The sequence below is a fragment of the Capra hircus genome, chromosome 8, assembly GCF_001704415.2.
Source record: "Capra hircus breed San Clemente chromosome 8, ASM170441v1, whole genome shotgun sequence".
Classification (NCBI taxonomy): Eukaryota; Metazoa; Chordata; class Mammalia; order Artiodactyla; family Bovidae; genus Capra; species Capra hircus.
The window spans coordinates 101,779,030-101,799,411 of NC_030815.1; the positions used below are offsets into that span (position 1 = coordinate 101,779,030).

The following is a 20,382-nucleotide window of genomic DNA, read 5'->3' on the forward strand; positions in this document are numbered from 1 at the left end:
CAGGTTTGGATTCAGTAAGCAAGATTCTCAGTGGAATTACTCTGTGTATGTGTTACTCACTTCAGTCATGTCTGACTCTTTGCGACCCCATGGACTGTAGCCCTCCAGGCTCCTCTGTCCATGGGATTCTCCAGGCAAGAATACTGGAGTGGGTTGCCATTTTCTTCTCCAGGGATCTACTAAAAGAAATTTTCAAAGTTAAGCTTGGAGATGAATCAGATGTTTTCTGAACACAATTTTGGGGGATAGTTCCATTTCCGAGGGGAATGAAATCTCAACATTTTCCATATAGATCCTTGAAATGTTTAACTAGACCCCACGCCTAGACTCGTCATTCCATCCCGGGAAACCCTGCCATGTGGCTGGCGTGTTTGGTGGAAGGAAAGTGTGTTCTTGCCCAGTTAGGTTATCCAGAAAGAGCTTTTTTCCTTCCCTGCTGCCAGGACAGCTGCTCTTTCTCACCCTGATTTTGTTCTGCTCTTCTCATCTGCAGAGTACTCGGGTGGAGTTTGACCTGCCAGAATATTCTGTCCGTCGAAGATACCAGGATTTTGACTGGTTGAGGAACAAACTGGAAGAATCCCAGCCCACTCATCTCATTCCCGTAGGTACTAAGTCAGTACAGCTTGTTACTCACTTTTCCTTCTTTCTCTTTCCTGACTGTTCACTCAACTCTCACCCCTCAAATTATGGGCAAACACTGCCTTAAATTTTATACCAGATCTACCCATCAGCTGTTCATTTTGTGGATGCTGTATAATTATTTCCATTTTGGGTTTTGATTTCTGATCTGCTATATCGTATGCTGGTTTCTTGGGTGGAGTGGGGTAGATTTTCATATTCCTTGTGACAAGGAGATTGATTTTTTTTTTTTAAGTATAGAGAGTTCTAGTTCTCCTTTGCTGCCTCCTTAAAGGCTGGCTGTTGCACCCTTCCTAGATACAGTTCTGAGGTTTGGAGAGCTGCCACCAGGTGGAGAAAGATGCCTCAGATTACAGCTGGCTGGGTTTTCTTGAGACATGGGTAATTCAGGGAGCAGGAGTCTAGCACATAATCCATCAACCATAGCTTTTCCTTTAAAACAACAAACCCAAAGCCGCCTAACTCTGTTTATTGAAGAAACATACTACTCGTCTGTTACTTTAGTTGCACATTAAAAAAAAAAACAAAAACTGGAGCAAATAAAATTTAAAAGACTACTTAAAATCAGCATACATGTGGAGTACTTCTCTGACTACTTTCTCTTTGAAGTATAAATGACTATTTAGATCCTAGATGCTTCTTGAGCTTTGGGGCTTTAGGGAAATTTGGGTCATGAAACACTTCAATAAGGGCTTTCAGTTCAGTTCAGTTCAGTTGCTCAGTCGTGTCCGACTCTTTGAGACCCCATGAATTGCCTCACACCAGGCCTCCCTGTCCATCACCAGCTCCCGGAGTTCACTCAGACTCACGTCCATCGAGTCCGTGATGCCATCCAGCCATCTCATCCTCTGTCATCCCCTTCTCCTCCTGCCCTCAATCCCTCCCAGCATCAGAGTCTTTTCCATGAGTCAACTCTTCGCATGAGGTGGCCAAAGTACTAGAATTTCAGCCTCAGCATCATTCCTTCCAAAGAAATCCCAGGGTTGATCTCCTTCAGAATGGACTGGTTGGATCTCCTTGCAGTCCAAGGGACTCTCAAGAGTCTTCTCCAACACCACAGTTCAAAAGTATCAATTCTTCGGCGCTCAGCTTTCTTCACAGTCCAACTGTCACATCCATACATGACCACAGGAAAAACCATAGCCTTGACTAGATGGACCTTTGTTGGCAAAGTAGTGTCTCTGCTTTTCAACATGCTGTCTAGGTTGGTCATAACTTTTCTTCCAAGGAGTAAGCGTCTTTTAATTTCATGGCTGCAGTCACCATCTGCAGTGATTTTGGAGCCCCCCCAAAAATAAAGTCTGACACTGTTTCCACTGTTTCCCCATCTATTTCCCATGAAGTGATGGCTTTATCTTTCAGTAAAAACCTTGGCTGGGTAACTTCTCAGCACTGCCTGCTGCATCTTCCAGTCATCCCCTCATGGTTGGAAGAGGCTGGCTATGCTGGGAGCTCTCTAGCAGTTTTCTTAATTTTCAAGGCAGAAGTGGCCATGTTGCTAGTGCTGTGAGGAGAATGAACCCCACCTCCACCCCCGCCTCACCCTCCACCCCCCACGCCCTACTCCCATTCCCTCTGCTCTTGAAGCCTAAAGTTTCCCTTTTCCTTTTTCTGATCACTTCAAGACATGCCAAAAGAAAAAAAAAAAGCCAATAGTTTGTAAGAAGTTGAAACTATCCCTTACAGATACTAATTTGGCAAAATTGGCGACTAGTGAATTTTTTTTAAATAAACTTTTATTTTAGAACAGTTTTAGATTTACTGAATTCTTGAGAAGACAGTGCAGTGAGTTCTCATAGACCTCACGGCCAGTTTGGCTTATTATAAACATTTTCTATTAGCATGGCACGTTTGTCACAAATAACGAACCAGTACCACTTTACATTTAGTTTCCTTAGTCCCAGGCTGTTTTGGTTGTGACGGTTTCTCAGGCTTTCCTGGTTTGGGATGACCTGGATCGCTTTGAGGAGTACTGGTCAGGCTTTTTGTGGAATGTTCCTCAGTTGAGATTTGTCTGGTGTTTTGCTCGCAGTTAGCCAGGTGTGATGTGTTTTGCGGAGGAAAAGCACAGAGGTTAAGTACAATCCTCGTTACATCATGAAAGGGTACATACTGTCATTAACAGTATTTATCACTGTGGATGTTAATCTTGTTCACCTGCTTTGAGATAATGCTTGTCAGGTTTTTCCACCGTACAGTTACCCCTTTTTTCTCTCCTCTGTAGAAAGTTGCTCTTTATGTGTAGTCCATACTATGCATAAGGGGAATTAATGCGCCACCTCCTGGCAACTAGGTGAATTTGAAGTTTTGCACTTAAAGATCAAAGTTAGACAGCGACACCTGCTGGTAAAACATAATAGCCTCATGTGTAGACACAAGCCAGAATTAGGAGACTGGAAGTCTTCCAGAATGCCCAAGGTGAATTTTTAAGTCTGTTATCTTTAACCAGTATCTTTAAGTCTGGTTTCCTTTGGTCTGGGTGGAAGCATTGAGTAGAAGGTACTTTTGAAGCATGTAGAGATTTAAATTTCTTCGTAAATTCTTAGTGCATATCTGGGGAGGAGAGAGATTCAGTGTAGGAGAGCATTTCTGACTTAAACATGAAAGTCAGACTGGAAACCGTTTTTTTCCCCAGAAGTTCACTTTACAGCAGCTTTTCTAGGAGGTGATTGTTTGTTGTTAATAATCAACTTTGTGTTGGTCCTCTTACAGCACTTGGGAAGATGAGGGATTATGAGATGGACAAAGACGCCTCTCCAGGAGAGTTTATTATCAGAGGGAGACCCAGTAAACACATAGCATAGTTATTGTTTAAATTTTCATTTCTTTTTTTAAGAAAAGCTTTATTGAGTTCTGATTGATATAGCATACAATTCACCCACTTGAAAATACAAGTCAAGAGCTTTTAGTGTATTCATAGAGCCATCAGCAGATCAGTGTTAGAACCTTTTCATGATCCCTAAAAGAAACCTCTTGATCCTTGCCTGTTAATTCCAAACCCTGTCTTTCCCAGGGCCTGGCGACCACTACTCTATGTCCTGTCTCTGTAGGTGTGCCTCTTTCTGGACGTTTGATATACGGAGAATCATACACAGTGGTCTTCTGTGCCAGTTTTCCCCATAGCGTAATGTTTTCAGTGCTCATTCATGTTCTAGCACGTGTCAGTCAGTGCTTTGTTTTTGTTGTCAGATGAGCGTCCCTTCTATGGAAATATCACATTTTCTCTGTTCGCTGCCTTTGATGGACAGTTGGGTTGTTTTCACTTTTTGGCTGCTGTGAGTAATGCTGCTGTGAACGTTCACGTGTGAGTTATTGTGTGGACATTATGTTTTCTTTTTTCTCAGGTGTATACCTAAGACTATAATTGCTGAATTGCGTTTAACTGTGTATTTAACCTTTTGAGGAACTGTGAGACTGTTCTCCAAAGTGGCTGCTTCATTTTATGTTCACGCCAGCAGTGTTCATCTCCTTCAGGATGGACTGCTTTGGTCCTTGCCATCCAAGCGACTCTTGAGTCTTCTCTAGCACCGGGTTGTCCTTTTATTATTGCATTAAGACCGTTCTTTATATAATCTGGATACTAGTCCCTTTTCAGGTATATGATTTGCAAAAATTTTCTCCCATTTAATGACTTGTCTCTCTATTTTCTTGATGGTATCCTGTGAAGTACAAAGTTTTAAAATTTTAATGAAGTCCAGTTTACCAATTGTACCCTGTGTGTGTGTGCTTTTGGTGTTTTAGCTAAGAAACCATTGCCTAATCCCAGATCACAGAGATTTACATCTATGTTGCTCACTGAAATTTTTATAATTTTAGCTCTTATATTTAGGTCTTTAACCTATTTTGAGTTTGTTTTTGTACGGTTAGTTTTCATTATCCAGTTAGTGAAGCTGGATATCTTCCTGTGACTTTACTGGAGGTTGACATTTCTTTTATGAATTGCCTCTTCATTTGAAAATTTTTTTCCTCATTGTTTTGTGAATACTCTGTATATCTGCAAAGGACATTAACGCAGTTGAGAATATCTATTTTTTTTCTTAGTTACCTTTTTTCTTCAACTTGACTTTGTAATAGTAGTATCCCTTCCCTCCCAGCCATGGTAATTTTTCCCGTACAGTTCTGGCTTTGAAGCTTGTTTCTAACCTGGGATGTTAAAAAAAAAAAGTAATATATTTTCTTCTGTTACTTTTGTGTCCTTGTATTTAGTGCTTAAAGCTGGAGTGTATTTTGACGTGAGATGGGGAGATCTTGTTTTTTTCAGATGGTGAGTTGTCCCACAACCGCTTAGGAGTAGTCAGTCACCTATATCATAGCTCGTGTGTTAGACTCTGTCATGCATTAGATTTGTATAGTCTTGGGCTGTTTCTGAACCTTCTGGTTCATCGATCTCTTTAGTGTGGTATCCCTGCTACACTATTGAATTATTATAAGTTTACAGAATGTATCAGCATCTGGTTGGATAGGTCCCTGTCTCTACCCACAGTATTCTTTGTTTTCCAAGTTTTTTTGGCTCTTTGCACATGCTTTATTTTTCAAGGGAACGTTAGAACTTTAGTGAGTCAGCTGGAAAATTGGGAATGATGGTGGAGAAATGGATATTTTTGCTGGTTTTTTTTTTTTTCCAATTTTAGTCAGCTATGGTTAAAACTTTGTGAGAATTCCTGAGCTTTCAGAGCCTATTGCTTATGTTAGGAGCATGGAGATAAAGTTCCCACTTTTTGGAGGGCTTCACTGGAGCCATGTGAAATGGCAGACAAACAGCCAGCCGGACTTTGGTTCTGGGGAGGCCCCCAAGTTCTTCCATTTGCTTCTTCCCATTGGCTGCCCTGAGGCTTGCCCGGTTTTCAGCCCCAGTGGCTCTGAACTTGGTAGCTTCCGGGGCTCTCCCAGGGAAACTCAACCCCTTACTTCCTGTCGACTGTTCCTTTGCCTGAATAGTATCACAAGATGGTTAATGGTGATGGGTTTTTCTCTCAACCCAATCTTTTCTGCTTTGTGTCTTTAACAAATTCTGTCCTATTAACAGTACCATTATATTCTCTAGTGCTCCAAAAAAAATTTCTCTTTTTATATTGCTTAACTTTTCTGGGATTTGAAAAGCAGAAACAATCAGGTGTTTTTCAAATGGCACCCTAAAGCTAGAGTTGCGGTGGATGGGGATGTTTGTCATCTCGTAATGGCAGTTCACTTTGCTTTTCTTTGTAATCTGACAGTGGGAGCCACCAGAGTCTTCACTGTGATGTGGTTTTTGCTTTTTAATTTACATTTTGTCTCGGAAGTTGGCTTTAACACTGCTTCATTAACTAGGGCACAACTCATTACGCAGCAGAGAGATTTCATGACTCGATGGGCACAGAGTTTGGAGATGAAGCAAATACATTTATTAAAATCTTTAGTTTTCAGTTTCACTTGGAAATTTAATGCTTGCTTCAATTTTTATGATGGGAGCTTTTCTAGAAAGCTGCATTTGTGTGTATTACGGACCCATTTATGTTTTGGGTAGTGGTAAACACATAGGAATTAATAAGGAGAAATTTGTAATGCAGTGTTTGTTTTTCTTAATATGAAGTAATCAGTAAAATGTCTCACTTCACTCTTTAGTTGGTTCCTTTTTTGTCCTGTTCAGTATATGTGCTTTTAGCTGATCAAGCACGTAAGTTAATAAGCAGTGAATTCACTGGTTGAACTTTGAATTAAATCAGGCTTGGTGACTGTTCTTTATAGGAACAAAAATTTTTTTTAATTAATTTTATTTAAGTGTAGTTGAGGCGCAATATTATATAAATGACAGGGGTACAGTGTAGTGATTCACAGTGTTTAAAGGTTCTGCTCCACTTATAGTTACCATAGCATATTGGCTATATTTCCAGTGTTGTGCAGTATATTCCTGTAGCTTGTTTTGCACCTAATTGTTTGCACCTCTTACTGTCCTCCTCCCGTAATCGCCTCTCCTCTCTCCCCGCTGGTAACTGCTGGCTGCTCTCTGTATCTGTGAGTCTGCTTCTGGTTTTGCTACAGTCACTCGCTTGTTGTACCTTTTAGATTCCACGTATCAGTGATGATGTGGTTGTTCAGTCTGCCGGTCTTGTTTGACTCTTTACGACCCCATGGACTGCAGCATGTCAGGCCTCTCTGTCCCTCACCATCTCCTGAAGTTTGCCCAAGTTCATGTCCGTTGCACCGGTGATCCGGCCATCTCATCCTCTGACGCTGTCTTCTCCTTCTGCCCTCAGTCGTTCCCAGCATCAGGGACTTCTCCATGTGAGTCAGCTGTTCACATCAGATGACCAAAATACTGGAGTTTCAGCTTCAGCATCAGTCCAATGAGTATTCAGGGTTGATTTCCCTTAAGATGGACTGGTTTGATCTCCGTGCTGTGCAGGGGAGTCTCAGGAGTCTTTTCCAGCGCCACAGTTCAAAGGCATCAGTTCTTCAGCACTCAGCCTTCTTTACAGTCCAGTTGCACAGCCGTATGTGACCACGGGGATATAGGTGACATCATACAGTATTTTTCTTTCTCTGTAGGACTTATTTCACTGAGTATAATACCCTCCAAGTCCATCTATGTTGTTTCAGATGGTTAAGATTTCCTTTTAATCTTGATGCTCTTTTATTTGTTTGTTACTTATTTTTGGTTAGGAGCAATATTTTCTGTTAGTTTGATATGAATAGGAAAAATAGTTTTCTGTCACGTAGCGGCTATGCAGTAAATATCTGTCAAATTGCATAGAAGAAGCAATTAAAAAAATGACAAGAGGACAGTGGACACATAAAGACTGAGCAGTTGAAATCTTTGTCCAGATTTGCTACCCAGAAACAGTAGCTTTTCTGAGACAATCTACTGTACTTTTATTTCATAGATTATAAAATACTTTCTTATAAACTAACATAAAGTATGGTATATATGAAAGTACTTTACCAGAGTATTTAGTGCTCTAAAATGTAAATGTTTTAAGATTAAACCTTGATATATTTAATAGATTATTGTAACATTTTGCAAATAGGATTTTTGAAGGTTCCAACACATATATATATATATATATATATGCATATATTGTTTTTTAAAAACTTCATTTTGGAAAATGCCGAAGTCGCTTCAGTGCGGTGACCCCTCAATGTACTCGTCACCTCGTCTCAGCACATATCAACTCATGACCAGTCTCGTTTCATCTCTGTCCCTACCCACTCCCTCATCCCCACACCAGGTGATTTTTTTCTTTTTCAAAAAAGTGACTTAAACAACATTTTTTAATCTAATAGTTCTGGAAGTCGAAAGTGCAAAATCAGTCTTCATGGATTAATATCAAGAATCCTGGAGTGGATAGCCTATTCCTTCTCCAGCGGATCTTCTGGACCCAGGTCTCCTGCACTGCAGGCGGCTTAGTAGAATAGTTGGTATATTGATATACACGGGGCTGTATCCCTTGTGAAGTTTCTAGGGGGGATTTGTCCTTCCCTTTTCCATCTTCTGGAGGCTGCCTGCATTGCTTGGCTCAGGCCCCTCCCTCCATCTTCAAAGCCAGTGGCATTACATCTCCTCTCCTCTCTGACATCTGGTTCCATCCTTCAATCTTTTTTTTTTAAATTAAGATAAAATTTACATAACATAAAATTCACCAAAGTGTATAATTCAGTGGCTTTTATTATATTCACAGTGTTTTGAATCACCATCACTATCTAATTTCAGAATATTTTCATCATCCCCAAAAGAAGTCCCATACCCATTAAGTAGTCCCATCCAATCCCTTCTTTTTCCCTAGCCCAAATATTATGAATAATGCTGTTTGAACATTTGCCGTACAAGTTTTTGTGTGAAAACTTGCTTTCAGTGATTTTGGCTATATGCCAAGGAGTAGAGTTGCTAGATTGTATGGCAATTCTAAGTTTAGGTTTTTGAGAAACTGCCCAACTGTTGTGCCAGTGGCTGAGCCGTTTTACATGCCTGCCAGCAGTGTGGGAGAATTCCCGTTTCCCTATCTACGTGCCAACACTTGTGATTTTCCTTTCTTTCCCGCCTTTTATGGCCGTCCTAGTGGATTTGAAATGTTATCCCAGGTGATATTTTTTTTTTAATACTTTGGCTTAAAACGTATATGGAGGTGCTGCTGTTTAGTCCACTTCCTTTTTTGCTTTCTGCCCTCAGAATTTACAAGTTAATACAAGTAGTTGGCATTCATTTGACATCTACCATGTGCTGGGAGCAGTGTTGAGCTCTTCACTTGTATTATTTCACTTACAGGGTATAGTTACCCTCAACTTGACCAGCAATCCAGACTCATATATGGGCTTCCCTGATAGCTCAGTTGGTAAAGAAGCTGCCTGCAATGCAGGAGACCTGGGTTCAATTCCTGGGTCCAGAAGATCCTCTGGAGAAGGGATAGGCTACCCACTCCAGTATTTTTGGGCTTCCCTTGTGGCACAGCTGGTAAAGAATCCGCCTGCAATGCGGGAGACCTGGGCTCGATCTCTGGGTGAGAAGATCCCCTGGAGAAGGGAAAGGCTACCCACTCCAGCATTCTGGCCTAGAGAATTCCGTGGCCTGTATAGTCCATGGGGTCGCAAAGAGTAGGACGCAACTGAGTGCCTTTCACTTCAGATTCCTATGCATAAACAACCCAGTAGGTAATTATAAGGGGGCGGAAGAGAGTAGGTGTATTCTTTTAAGGAAGCTTGAAATGGGAAGAAACAAATTTATGAAGCCACAGACATTTAATGATAAGATTGCTTATTACAGAAGGAAATTCTGTTTGCAGAAGGATTCACTCCCAGGTTCCTTTAACTAGCAAGCTTCTTTGGTTCATTAAACCACGTTCAAGGTACTAAATCTGAAGAATGGATAACTCTTTTCAGAAGGTTGTCTGTTGTGTGAAATGAGGCACACCTAACTACTTATTTGCTCATTAGACCTTTTCCCTGATTCTTGTTCAGCGTAAGCAGATGGGAGTATGCTCAGCAGGACTCATGAGATTAAAATGGCACTGGATTTGGTAATTAGAAAGTTTTGATGATTTGAGAAGAGTGGTTTCTGCATTAGGCAGGGATGGGGCAGAGAAATGCAGCCTTGAAGGCAGTACCACGGATGGCTTCATTTTGGGGTGAAGAAAGGTTAGGGGTGGAGAAATCAAGGGGAAAGAGTGAAAGTAAAGGTAAATGGTTCTTTTCAAAAAGGCTGAATGAGACGGGAAGGAGATGGAGAAGATATAAGGTTAAGAGATAGATTTTCCACCCCCCCCGCCATGGTCAGTAGCATGAGAACCAACCATGTTTTTGTAGACTGAGAATAGAGCTAGGTCAGATGTTGAAGACAAACGGCAGAGAAGGTGTAAATAATTGATGAGGACAGGTGCAAGACAGTGAACTAATGGACACAGATGGAATGGTTAGCTCTGGGCACGGGGATGTTCTCTGTAGCAAACTGAGGCGTGGAGGCAAAGGTGGTACCCAGTAGAGTCTTGACTCTTGAGATCGAAAACATATGGTCTTTCCAAAGCACTTCAGGTTGAGGCTGTTGAATTCGCTCATACGCAAGTGCTTCTTTTCCAGGAGTGCTGGTATTGCCAATTCCTAAATATTTCAAGTGTCTTCTGTTATAAAATCTGGGTTGCTTCTTGGCTTTCCCTACTCTTAAGTGCTTAGGATTCTACTTTGGGGGCTTAAGTTCTTGTTCATGTATCTTATTTCAACATTTGTGTACGTGTGTGTGTGCACGCATGCGCTTAGAGGTTTATAACTTGAAAAAAATTTCTTTATAGACATATTACAGAATTTAAGGAGGTCGCAGACTTAAATGCTTGTGCCAGTTTTTTGGTCTCCTCATCAGCACTTGTTTCTTTTCCTTTCCTGTCTTTCTCCATCTCTATTATGGTCATCCTAGTGAGATACCATCCTAGTGAAGTGGTATCTCACTGTGATTTTGGTTTGTATTTCCCTAATGACTAATAATGTCGAGCATCTTTTCATGTGCATTTTGGCCATTTGTGTGTCTTCTTTGGACAAATGTCTACTGGGTCACTTAACCTTTTAAAAATGTAAATGTTCTTTTAATATTTCATAATCAAAACACTTCCAAATTATGCATTAGTGGGTACTCTCTTTCCCTGTGGTGGCAGTGATGAGGAAGGCCTTTTAATGAAGCTGCCACGGAAATAGGTTAAAGCTCAAAGATCCCTTGGCGGCCAGGTAGTATTAAATTGCCCACAATGTTGGCTGAAAGTAAATAACAATGGAGAGATTCAAGTAAGGAGTAAAGGAAGTTATATCATTAAGAACTTTTAAACATAAACCTAAATGAAAAAAAAGGGCTTTGGAAAAATAGGGTATTTTGTAGACACAGGGGTTTCCCTAATATGCTTATTTTTTCATTTACCAAATTCTTTTATTCTTTGAACTGGAAGTAGAATCTGAGGCTATGTAAATAATATGGCTTGTGTCTGGCTCCTTTCCTGTCTTTCTTATCTTGTGCTAGCTTTCCCACTTTGTCACCTGTGCATCAAGCGGCGTAAAGATAACAACTGGATTTACTGGAAGATGTTACCTGACTATTTTTGGTGTTCCAGAGACTGTGCTCTACTGTTTCATTTTTTTTTATTATTATGAAATTGACAGTGTACTTGTAATTTTACTCCATCAGCGTTTTCTCAGACTTGTTTATACTGATGACTACATAAAGATCTAACTGATTTAAGAAAGACCATTCTTGATGGATGGGTCCCAGGACTTATTTGCTAGCCTAGTTTTTCCTTGCACCTGCCTATCAGTTATTCTGAATATTTTTCTCCATGTCATTGTAGCCACTTCCTGAGAAGTTTGTGGTGAAAGGTGTCGTGGATCGATTTTCAGAAGAGTTTGTGGAGACCAGAAGAAAAGCTTTGGATAAATTCCTGAAAAGAATTACAGATCACCCTGTGCTCTCCTTCAATGAACACTTTAATGTTTTCCTTACTGCCAAGGTAAGGCAGACTCTTTTCTATTCCTCCCCCAAATCAGCATTCTTTCTACTCTCCCTTGAAAGGTGTTCTGATCTCTCCAAGGCACACCTGTAGTAAGTGGGTGACATAGAATTGCTCTGGGTTTGTGTCTTTAGTGTTTTTTCTTGGTGCTCGTCTGCCCTGGCATGGTTTCCGGGTTAGAATTCAGGAGAACTATCCCCCTGCAGCAGCTGAGGAAGTTAGACTATTTTCACTTGCCAAAAGCAGAGATGTTTTCCTGAACACTTACCAGCAATATTACTGGACGAGGCCATTCTGATAACAGTGGGCATGAAAGGGTGAGAATGTTCATTGAGGGTTTGGTAAGGACATTTTTCACAGGAACTTCATGAGTGTTGGCTCGGAGTCTCATTTCACGGGTGAGGAGACTGAAGCTCAGGGTGTGTGTTCGAGTTCAGCTGGCATCACTGGGGTGTAAACTGGGTCTTTGTGGCTCCTGAGGCCACAGTTTTCCTGGGTATCAGACCACCTGACCAAGAGGAGTTTAGCATTACTTCAGTTTAGTTCAGTCACTCAGTTGTGTCCAACTCTTTGCAACCCCATGAACTGGAGCATGCCAGGCCTCCCTGTCCATCACCAACTCCCGGAGTCCACCCAAACCCCTGTCTATTGAGTCGGTGATGCCATTCAACCATCTCATCCTCTGTTGTTCCCTTCTCTTCCTGCCCTCAATCTTTCCCAGCATCAGGGTCTTTTCCAATGAGTCAGCTCTTCATACCAGGTGGCCAAAGCATTGGAGCTTCAGCTTCAGCTTCCGTCCTTCCAATGAATATAGCATTACTTACCTGCAGCCAAGTTCCTGGCAGGTGGGCATTTTCCAGGCACTTGCCAGGGACAGAGTCAGGACAAACACAGGTGCTGGATTCTACATAGTCAGACTCAAGTTGGCCATCTCCCCTTCAGTAAATTTAAGAAAATTGAAATCATTATCAGGCATCATTGAAATCACATCAGGCATCTTTTCTGGCCACAATACTGTGAGACTAGATATCAATTACAGGGGGAAAAAAAGCTGTAAAAAACACAAATACATGAGATTAAGCAGTACATTTCTAAATAACGAAAAGGTTACTGAGGAAATAAAAAGTGAAATTAAAAAATTCCTGGAAACAAATGTCAGTGGGAACATGACAGCCCCAAACCTATGGGATGCAGCTGACTCAAGGGGCCACCCCCTGCCTAGTCGCGGGACTTCCCTCTTGGCAGAACTGGTCCAGAACCCAAGGTGCTCCACTCTGTCTGTCTGCAGAAGTGAGAGCCCGTGTTCAGACTCTCGTGCCAGCTGTCTTCCACCCCCCATCCCTTTACGCTCATGCCTCCTAGTCTCGTGTTCAGGCCATAGGTAATTCCTCCCGCATTGGCAAGGATATTTAGGTCCAGGTACTTTCCAATTTTCTTTTTCAAAATCCCATATTGAGAAATATTTACAAACAGCGTCACCTGACGTAAAGACCTTAGAGGGATGCCATTCTGCAGACAGTGAGGACCACATGCCAGAGTCCACCAGTGTTGCAATTTGTTTTTTGGTTTTTTTTTTTCCCCTTTTTCCCAAACCTCAATTGGCACTCACCCTCCTGGATGACTTTCTTATTCATCTTCTCTTTTCCCTGGAAGCCTTCCCTCCACAGTTCAAACTTGTGTTCTTTTAAAAAAAATGAATATTTCCTGGTGAACTGCTCCTCAGGCACAGTTCTTCCAGAGTAAACGCAAAGTAAAGTCCCCCCTGTTCTCCAGAAGTACAACACACCGTTTCACCCAAATTGCAGGTTTCATCATTTTTATTGAATAAAAGGACAAAGCAGGAGAAAGCTTGGATCCCTGGTCACTAGGAATTTGTGTGAAAAATAAGGAGGAAGGTATTTTTTTTTGTATGTGTGGTTTTTATTTGTGGGCCAAGCAAGATGGACTGATGTTTAAAATGTCTTCAGGTTTGTTACTGAAGGAGAACACACGTCCAGAAAAGTGCGCCAATCATAGCTCAATAGGTGATCAGAAAATGAACACGCCCTTTGCGACCATTACCTGTATCAAGACAGAAAATCCCCAACACCCTGGAAGCCCCCCTCCCAGTCACTCGCGCCCTCCTCCTCCCTAGAACGAACGCTGGCCTGATTTCTAGCATCGCAGAGCGCTGGCTGGGTTTTGCCTCCCACCCTCTACTTCCCTTACGTGGCTTCGGTTGGATATAAATGAATGAATCTCAGCTGTTGAATTTTGCTCCTAAAGACAATTTAGGATATTTTGTACAAGAGAAAGGGACTCTTTAAAAAAAAGTTGTATTTCAACAGTTGTGCTTAAATGAACGTGTGCAGGGTCAGTGTTCCTTGTTGGAAAGGAAGGAGTCCAGCCTAGAACCTGGTGGCAGGAGAGGGGTGGCGGCCGGAGAAAGAGGAGACCTGGTGTGTGCAGGGATGCCAGGGGGCGTGTGAGCACGGGTGGGCCGCGATGACACAGGGGAGGAGACGTGTGTGTGTCTGTGTGTGTGTGGTTAGCCGCGATGACACAGGGGAGGAGACGTGTGTGCCTGTGTGTGTGTGGTTAGCGCCTTACCTAACTCAGCTACTTTTCTTTTGCTTTTTAATAATTAAAAAAATATATTTATTTGGCTGTGTTGCATCTTAGGTGTACCGCAGCATACAGGAGCTTAGTTCCCCAGCCAGGCATTGAACCCACGTCTCCTGCATCAGGAGGTGGACTTGTAACCACCGGACCACCAGGGAATCCCCAGTCCCTTATTTTCAGAGTCCTCCAATTCCTAAAGGAATTGGCTTACCGAATCCTGGCCGTGTGAGCGGGTGAGCCCTTTGAGTCTGTCTCTTCGTGTGTCATCCTTAGGACCTGAACGCCCACAAGAAGCAAGGGATGGCATTGCTGACTCGAGTGGGCGAGTCGGTCAAGCATGTCGCTGGCGGCTACAAGCTGAGAAATCGGCCTCTTGAATTCGCAGCCATCGGCGAGTACTTAGACACGTTTGCGCTCAAGCTGGGAACCATCGATCGAATAGCCCAGCGGATCATCAAGGAAGAAATAGGTGAGTTGTGTGTCAAGGTCTGGGTCAGGCCCGCGAACCACGTTTGCAGAAATGGCACTCGTGTGTGCCAGGCAGAATCAAACTGCTGAAATGCTGGAGTGGCAGAACCAGGCCACACTATCCTCGTGAAACCAACACACATGTATATATACGGAGCGGGGGAGGTAGTTGAGACCAGAGGGGAATTTTGTACTCCATCCCTGGCCTTGCATTTCATCCTGTGTTTGATTTCCCCACGACAAACAGCCACTCTGAGCCACTAGGCTTTTCTAGTTTTTTCTCTCGATTTCCCTTCTTCCATCGCCAGAGGATGAGATGGTTGGATGCCGTCCTCTCTCTCATCTATAGGGACGATCATTTAAAAATTAAACTTGAGTATCTTTTCTGGCAGAAAGGTGATTGAGAAGGACAGCCTGTGTTTGCCAAAGTTCTGATCCTGAGGAGGTTTCAGACTTGAAATTGACTCACCTGCCTCGCCTTGGCTTCATTTCAAGCCCACTCTTCCTGAGAGTTCCAGGCCTTTCTTTACCCTTCCTGGTTGCTGCCGCTGTTTCATCCCCGCCCCTCTCTTGGCCACTAGCTTTTCTGTATCCCAGAATGTGGGGGCCTTTTGTCTTCTTACACACGTGTAGGCCAAACACTATGTGTGATCATGCTGGCATGTGATGTGAAACGTAGGAAAGGATTCCCCGGTAGCTGCAGTCCATTGGTTATTGAAAAATGGCAGCAACGTTTTTATCGTAACGGCAAGAATCCTTGCCATTGATGGCCAATTTTCTTTGTGAGGAGAAATAATATTTTCCCCTGTTCTCTGTGTTTTAATTCTCCTTTACCTGCTGCTGGTCTTATGTGGGCCTGCAGGTTTTAGAGATGGCTTTAGGTACCATCCACACCTAAAGATCATATGGGGTAAATTCTGATGGGCCCAAGGTGGTGGGGTGACCCCTGAGTGAGAAAGCGAGTCTGCCTATGTAAGCCCACACTTTCTTATATCAGGTATTTCCTAAAATTCGATTGGTTTTCCATTGTGACTGATTTTCTTTTTTTTTCCCTTTTGAAAACATCCCCCTAAACCTATATGAAACTCTGCTTCCATGGCCTGTCAAAATATTGCTTCACTGTAGGAGTAGGTGAGTAAGTTTTTTGGAAGATATTTAGTGGATGTCACTCCCAGTACTTTTCCCCTGAAGGCTTGGGGGCTCCCATTATCCAGAGGCATGACATTTCCATTATGGAGTGGAGTTGACTGATGTTATGATGTTAGCTACAACATCAGCTTACAGAAATTGTAAAAAATATTCTGTTACCATCAGTGCTGTGTTTAAAGGGAAGCATGCTCAGAGAGCTCTTTCCTGCAATAGTTACTGAGTCAGTAATACCAGCAATTACTGCCCAGCCAGATCTCAGCTGGTTTTTCTCTTCCCCCTTTCAGTTCAGTTCAGTTGCTCAGTTGTGTCTGACTCTTTGCGACCCCATGGACTGTAGCACGCCAGGCCTTCCTGTCTATCACCAACTCCCAGAGTTTACCCAAACTCATGTCTGTTGAGTCGGTGATGCCATCCAACCATCTTATCCTCTGTTGTCCCCTTCTCCTCCTGCCCTCAATCTTTCCCAGCATCAGGGTCTTTTCCAATGAGTCAGCTCTTCACATCAGGTGGCCAAAGTATTGGCATTTCAGCTTCAACATCAGTCCTTCCAGTGAACACTCAGGACTGATCTCCTTTAGGATGGACTGGTTGGATCTCCTTGCAGTCCAAGAGACTCTCAAGAGTCTTCTTCAACACCATAGTTCAAAAGCATCAATTCTTCGGCACTCAGCTTTTTTTATAGTACAACTTTCATATCCATACATGGCTACTGGAAAAACCATAGCCTTAGCTAGATAGACCTTTGTTGACAAAGTAATGTCTCCGCTTTTGAATATGCTATCTAGGTTGGTCGTAACTTTCCTTCCAAGGAGCAAGCATCTTTTAATTTCATGGCTGCAGTCAGCATCTGCAGTGACGTTGGAGCCCCCCAAAATAAAGTCAGCCACTGTTTCTACTGTTTCCCCATCTATTTGCCATGAAGTGATGGGACCAGATGCCATGATCTTTGTTTTCTGAATGTTGAGCTTTAAGCCAACTTTTTCACTCTCCTCTTTCACTTTCATCAAGAGGCTCTTTAGTTCTTCTTCGCTTTCTTCCATAAGGGTGGTGTCATCTGCATATCTGAGGTTATTGATATTTCTCCCGGCAATCTTGATTCCAGCTTGTGCTTCTTCCAGCCCAGTGTTTGTCATGATGTATTCTGCATATAAGTTAAATAAGCAGAGTAACAAAATACAGCCTTGACGTACTCCTTTTCCTATTTGGAACCAGTCTGTTGCTCCATATCCAGTTCTAACTGTTGCTTCCTGACCTGCATACAGATTTCTCAAGAGGCAGGTCAGGTGGTCTGGTATTGCCATCTCTTTCATAATTTTCCACAGTTTCTTGCCCAGCCAGATCTCAACTGGTTTCTCTTCCCCTTTTAGAGTACCTTGTAGAGCTGAGAGAATACGGGCCCGTGTACTCCACATGGAGCGCCCTAGAGGCGGAGCTGGCCGAGCCCCTGGAGGGTGTGTCAGCCTGCATCGGCAACTGCTCTACAGCCTTGGAGGAACTGACCGATGACATGACGGAGGACTTTCTACCTGTGCTCAGGGAATATATTTTATACTCTGACTCCATGAAGGTAAGCTGGCTCCCTCATTGTGCACCTAGGTACTTTCTTTGTTGTCATTAACCAAAAACTAATTGGTTATTGCCTATTTGCTTGTGGTATTGGGCTTCTCTGGTGGCTCAGCTGGTAAAGAATCTGCCTGCAATGTGGTAGACCTGGGTTCGATCCCTGGGTTGGAAAGATCCCCAGGAGAAGGGAACAGCTATCCACTCCAGTATTCTGGCCTGGAGGATTCCATGGACTGTATAGTCCACGGAGTCACACAGAGTCGGGCACGACTGAGCGACCTTCACTTCACTTGGGTTTCCTTCTTCCTAGATGGGCAGGGTCAGACATGTGGACTGACCTCTTTCCTGAACATGTAGAAAGAACGCATGGTGAATCCAAGTATGTGAATTAAATGAAAAAAGAAAAGAAAGTTTGGAAGAGATTCTTACTAGAATCTTAGAGGGGGAGCTAGCTAGAGTTCTCTGAGTGTTTGAGATGTAACATCTGATTAAGAACAGTATGTTGTGAGAAAAGAGCAATTGAATAATAATTAGAGCTCTTTGAAGTTAAAGTGTGGCTGCTAAAATAAAATGGAAGAGCACAGTTGGAAAATGAGGCTGAGGAAATCTTGGGAAGTATTGTAAAACGAACTTAAAAATGTAGCTGGAAAGTAGAACAAAAATGCGAAAATACTGAAACTGTGAAAGAAGGATAAAAGACGTAGAGGATTCATCTCTAAGGTTCAGCGTGTGACTAATAAGAGTTATGGTTGAAAGGACAGAGAAAACTGAGAAAAGGAAATTATGAAAGAAGCAATACAAGAAAGTTTCCCTAAACCAAAGGGCACAAGTCTTTAGATGAAAAGGACAGGGTGATTACCCAGCAAAAGGACTGGACAGAAAACCAACCCAAAGCATATCGTTGTAAAATTTTAGGGCAGAAGTGATAAGATTCAGGTACAGGATCAAATGCTTTAATTGTCCGCATTAGAAACTGCCCCAGCCTGCAGTTAGACCGGTTGGAGAGTGTAGCTGCGGGGCACTCCTGTGATGGTGGGCGAGGTTTATCTTGGCTAGCTGGCTCATTTTTATAGATGAAGAAGCAGAGGTTCACGGGTAGATCTTTTCTCTGCTCCACGGTCCCAGTTCTAATGAGCAGCCACCTTATATTCATGCCTTTACTGTTGGCGAGAGAAACTGGGTCAGTTCCTGCTTGTCAAGGCTGAGGCGGACCTTGTCTGTCTTTAAGTGTCGTCGTGGCACGGCACGTTCTGTTCCCCTCAGAGGCAGAGAGAAAGCACAGCAAACGGCCCTAGGAGCCCACGTGGAACTGATGGGTCATGGTCAGTGGACAGTGAAGGCAGCTTGTGCTGGATTGGTGGCTGAGGATGTGTGCTTCCAAGAACACTGTGGAGTGGGCAGAGCTTGAGAGAGAAGGGTACCATAGTTGCCCTCAGGCCCAGGACTCAAACACGCTGTAGACATCTGCAGGTGAGCCCCTTATATGGGCTCACATTCTATACACAGCGTGTATATAAAATATGGTTATGATAGTGATGGGCTGGGAGAGAGAACACGTTAGAGTCTTTAGCAAAGTCCTAGCAGTGCTTTTTGAGCACTGGTGTCAATATGACCAGGCCAGGAGTTGGAGAAACTTTATTTAAGAAAGTTAGGGAAGGGCCCTATACTTCATATCTCACACTGCCTTATTCGTGGAAGGTAGTCGGTGAATATTTAATTGAAGCTGACAGTGTGGTGCATTTAGAATGTTTACAGATATCTAACTATTGTATGACACCTATCTTGTTATTTTTAATAACTTGTAGTAGGTTTATCTACACGTAGCAAGTCAAAGAACATGCTTATCTCAGAAGTACTGGTTATAACTAGTGAGATGAGAGTCAGGGAGAGAGTGATAAGGTAAAGGCCAATGTGAGTGGAGCCAGCTGAGCAAGGGAATGGGTGGCAGGTGGGGAGGTCAGATAAGTAAAGGATAAGACGTGAGGAGATATACGGTAGTGTCTTAAAGGTCATAGTTGGTAAGTCTGGATTTTGTTCTTAGGAATAAAAGAGAAGCCATTTGGTTTCATGCAGGGAAATGACAGGCTATGGTTTGTACTTTAGGAAGACAGCTGGTGCTATAATAACGAAGAATGGATTGTGGAGAGAAAGGGTCGGGGAGAGGGAGAGAGAGATAAAGGTCCGGAGGCCATCAGGAAAGTTTTGCAGGGAGCCGAGCAGCAGATAACTGAGGGTAGAGCTTGGGGAAGTGAGCAAACTTGGGATATATTTTGTGTGCAGGACCAGCTAGACTTGCTGCTCTGTTAATGTGAAGTGAGACATGAGGGAATTTGAGGATGACTCCTGGGTTTTGGGCTTCAGCAACTGTGTTGATAAAGGTCCTGTTTAGTGAGGGGCAGAAGTTTGGAGAAGAACAGTTGGGAATCAAGTTGTTTTGGCCATACTGAGTTTAAAAAAGTGCCTATTAGACTTTGAAGTAGAGCTGTCATGGCATCTGGTTATGAGTTCAGAAGGAATAGAAATTTGGGAGTGGTTTGTTTATAGATGGCGTTTAAATCTGTGAGACTTGGGGCAATCATCTGGTGAGAAGAGACTGAGGCAAATAGTCTGGGACTCTTCCTGTATCTCCCAGTATTTAGCGGTCTGACACCTAATTAGGGGGCTGGACAGGTAGGAGAAAGGAGCCTGAAAAGGAGTGGTCAGTGTGCTAGGAGAAAGAGTAGAGGAGGGCCTTAGTGAAGCCCAGAGAAACAACTGTTAGAAAGAACATGGTAAGCAGTGACCATCAGACTTAATAATGCGGAAGTCGCTGCTGATCGTGATTCAAGGTGTAAGATGTAGCTACAAGGTTTGGGTTGGAAGACCCAAAAATTGTTTTAAAAATTCTGATCATTTCATTGCCATACGATCTCTTGACTTTATTTTAAATTTTTCTTAAAAATTTTTTTTTGGAGTATAGTTGATTTTACAATGCTGTGTTTGTTTCAGGTGTACAACAAAGTGATTCAGT

General features: G+C 42.8%; 1 protein-coding gene across 1 annotated transcript in view; it reads left to right on the top strand.

Annotated features, from left to right (window-relative positions):
* The window catches only part of SNX30 (sorting nexin family member 30), a 108,398-nt gene that overhangs the window by 61,024 nt on the left and 26,992 nt on the right, over window positions 1-20,382 (top strand). Inside the window, exons 3-6 of the mRNA XM_013966270.2 lie at window positions 494-604; window positions 11,433-11,591; window positions 14,466-14,661; window positions 17,177-17,376. Coding sequence (XP_013821724.1) covers window positions 494-604; window positions 11,433-11,591; window positions 14,466-14,661; window positions 17,177-17,376 — 666 coding nt within the window. The remainder of the gene's footprint in view (window positions 1-493; window positions 605-11,432; window positions 11,592-14,465; window positions 14,662-17,176; window positions 17,377-20,382) is intronic.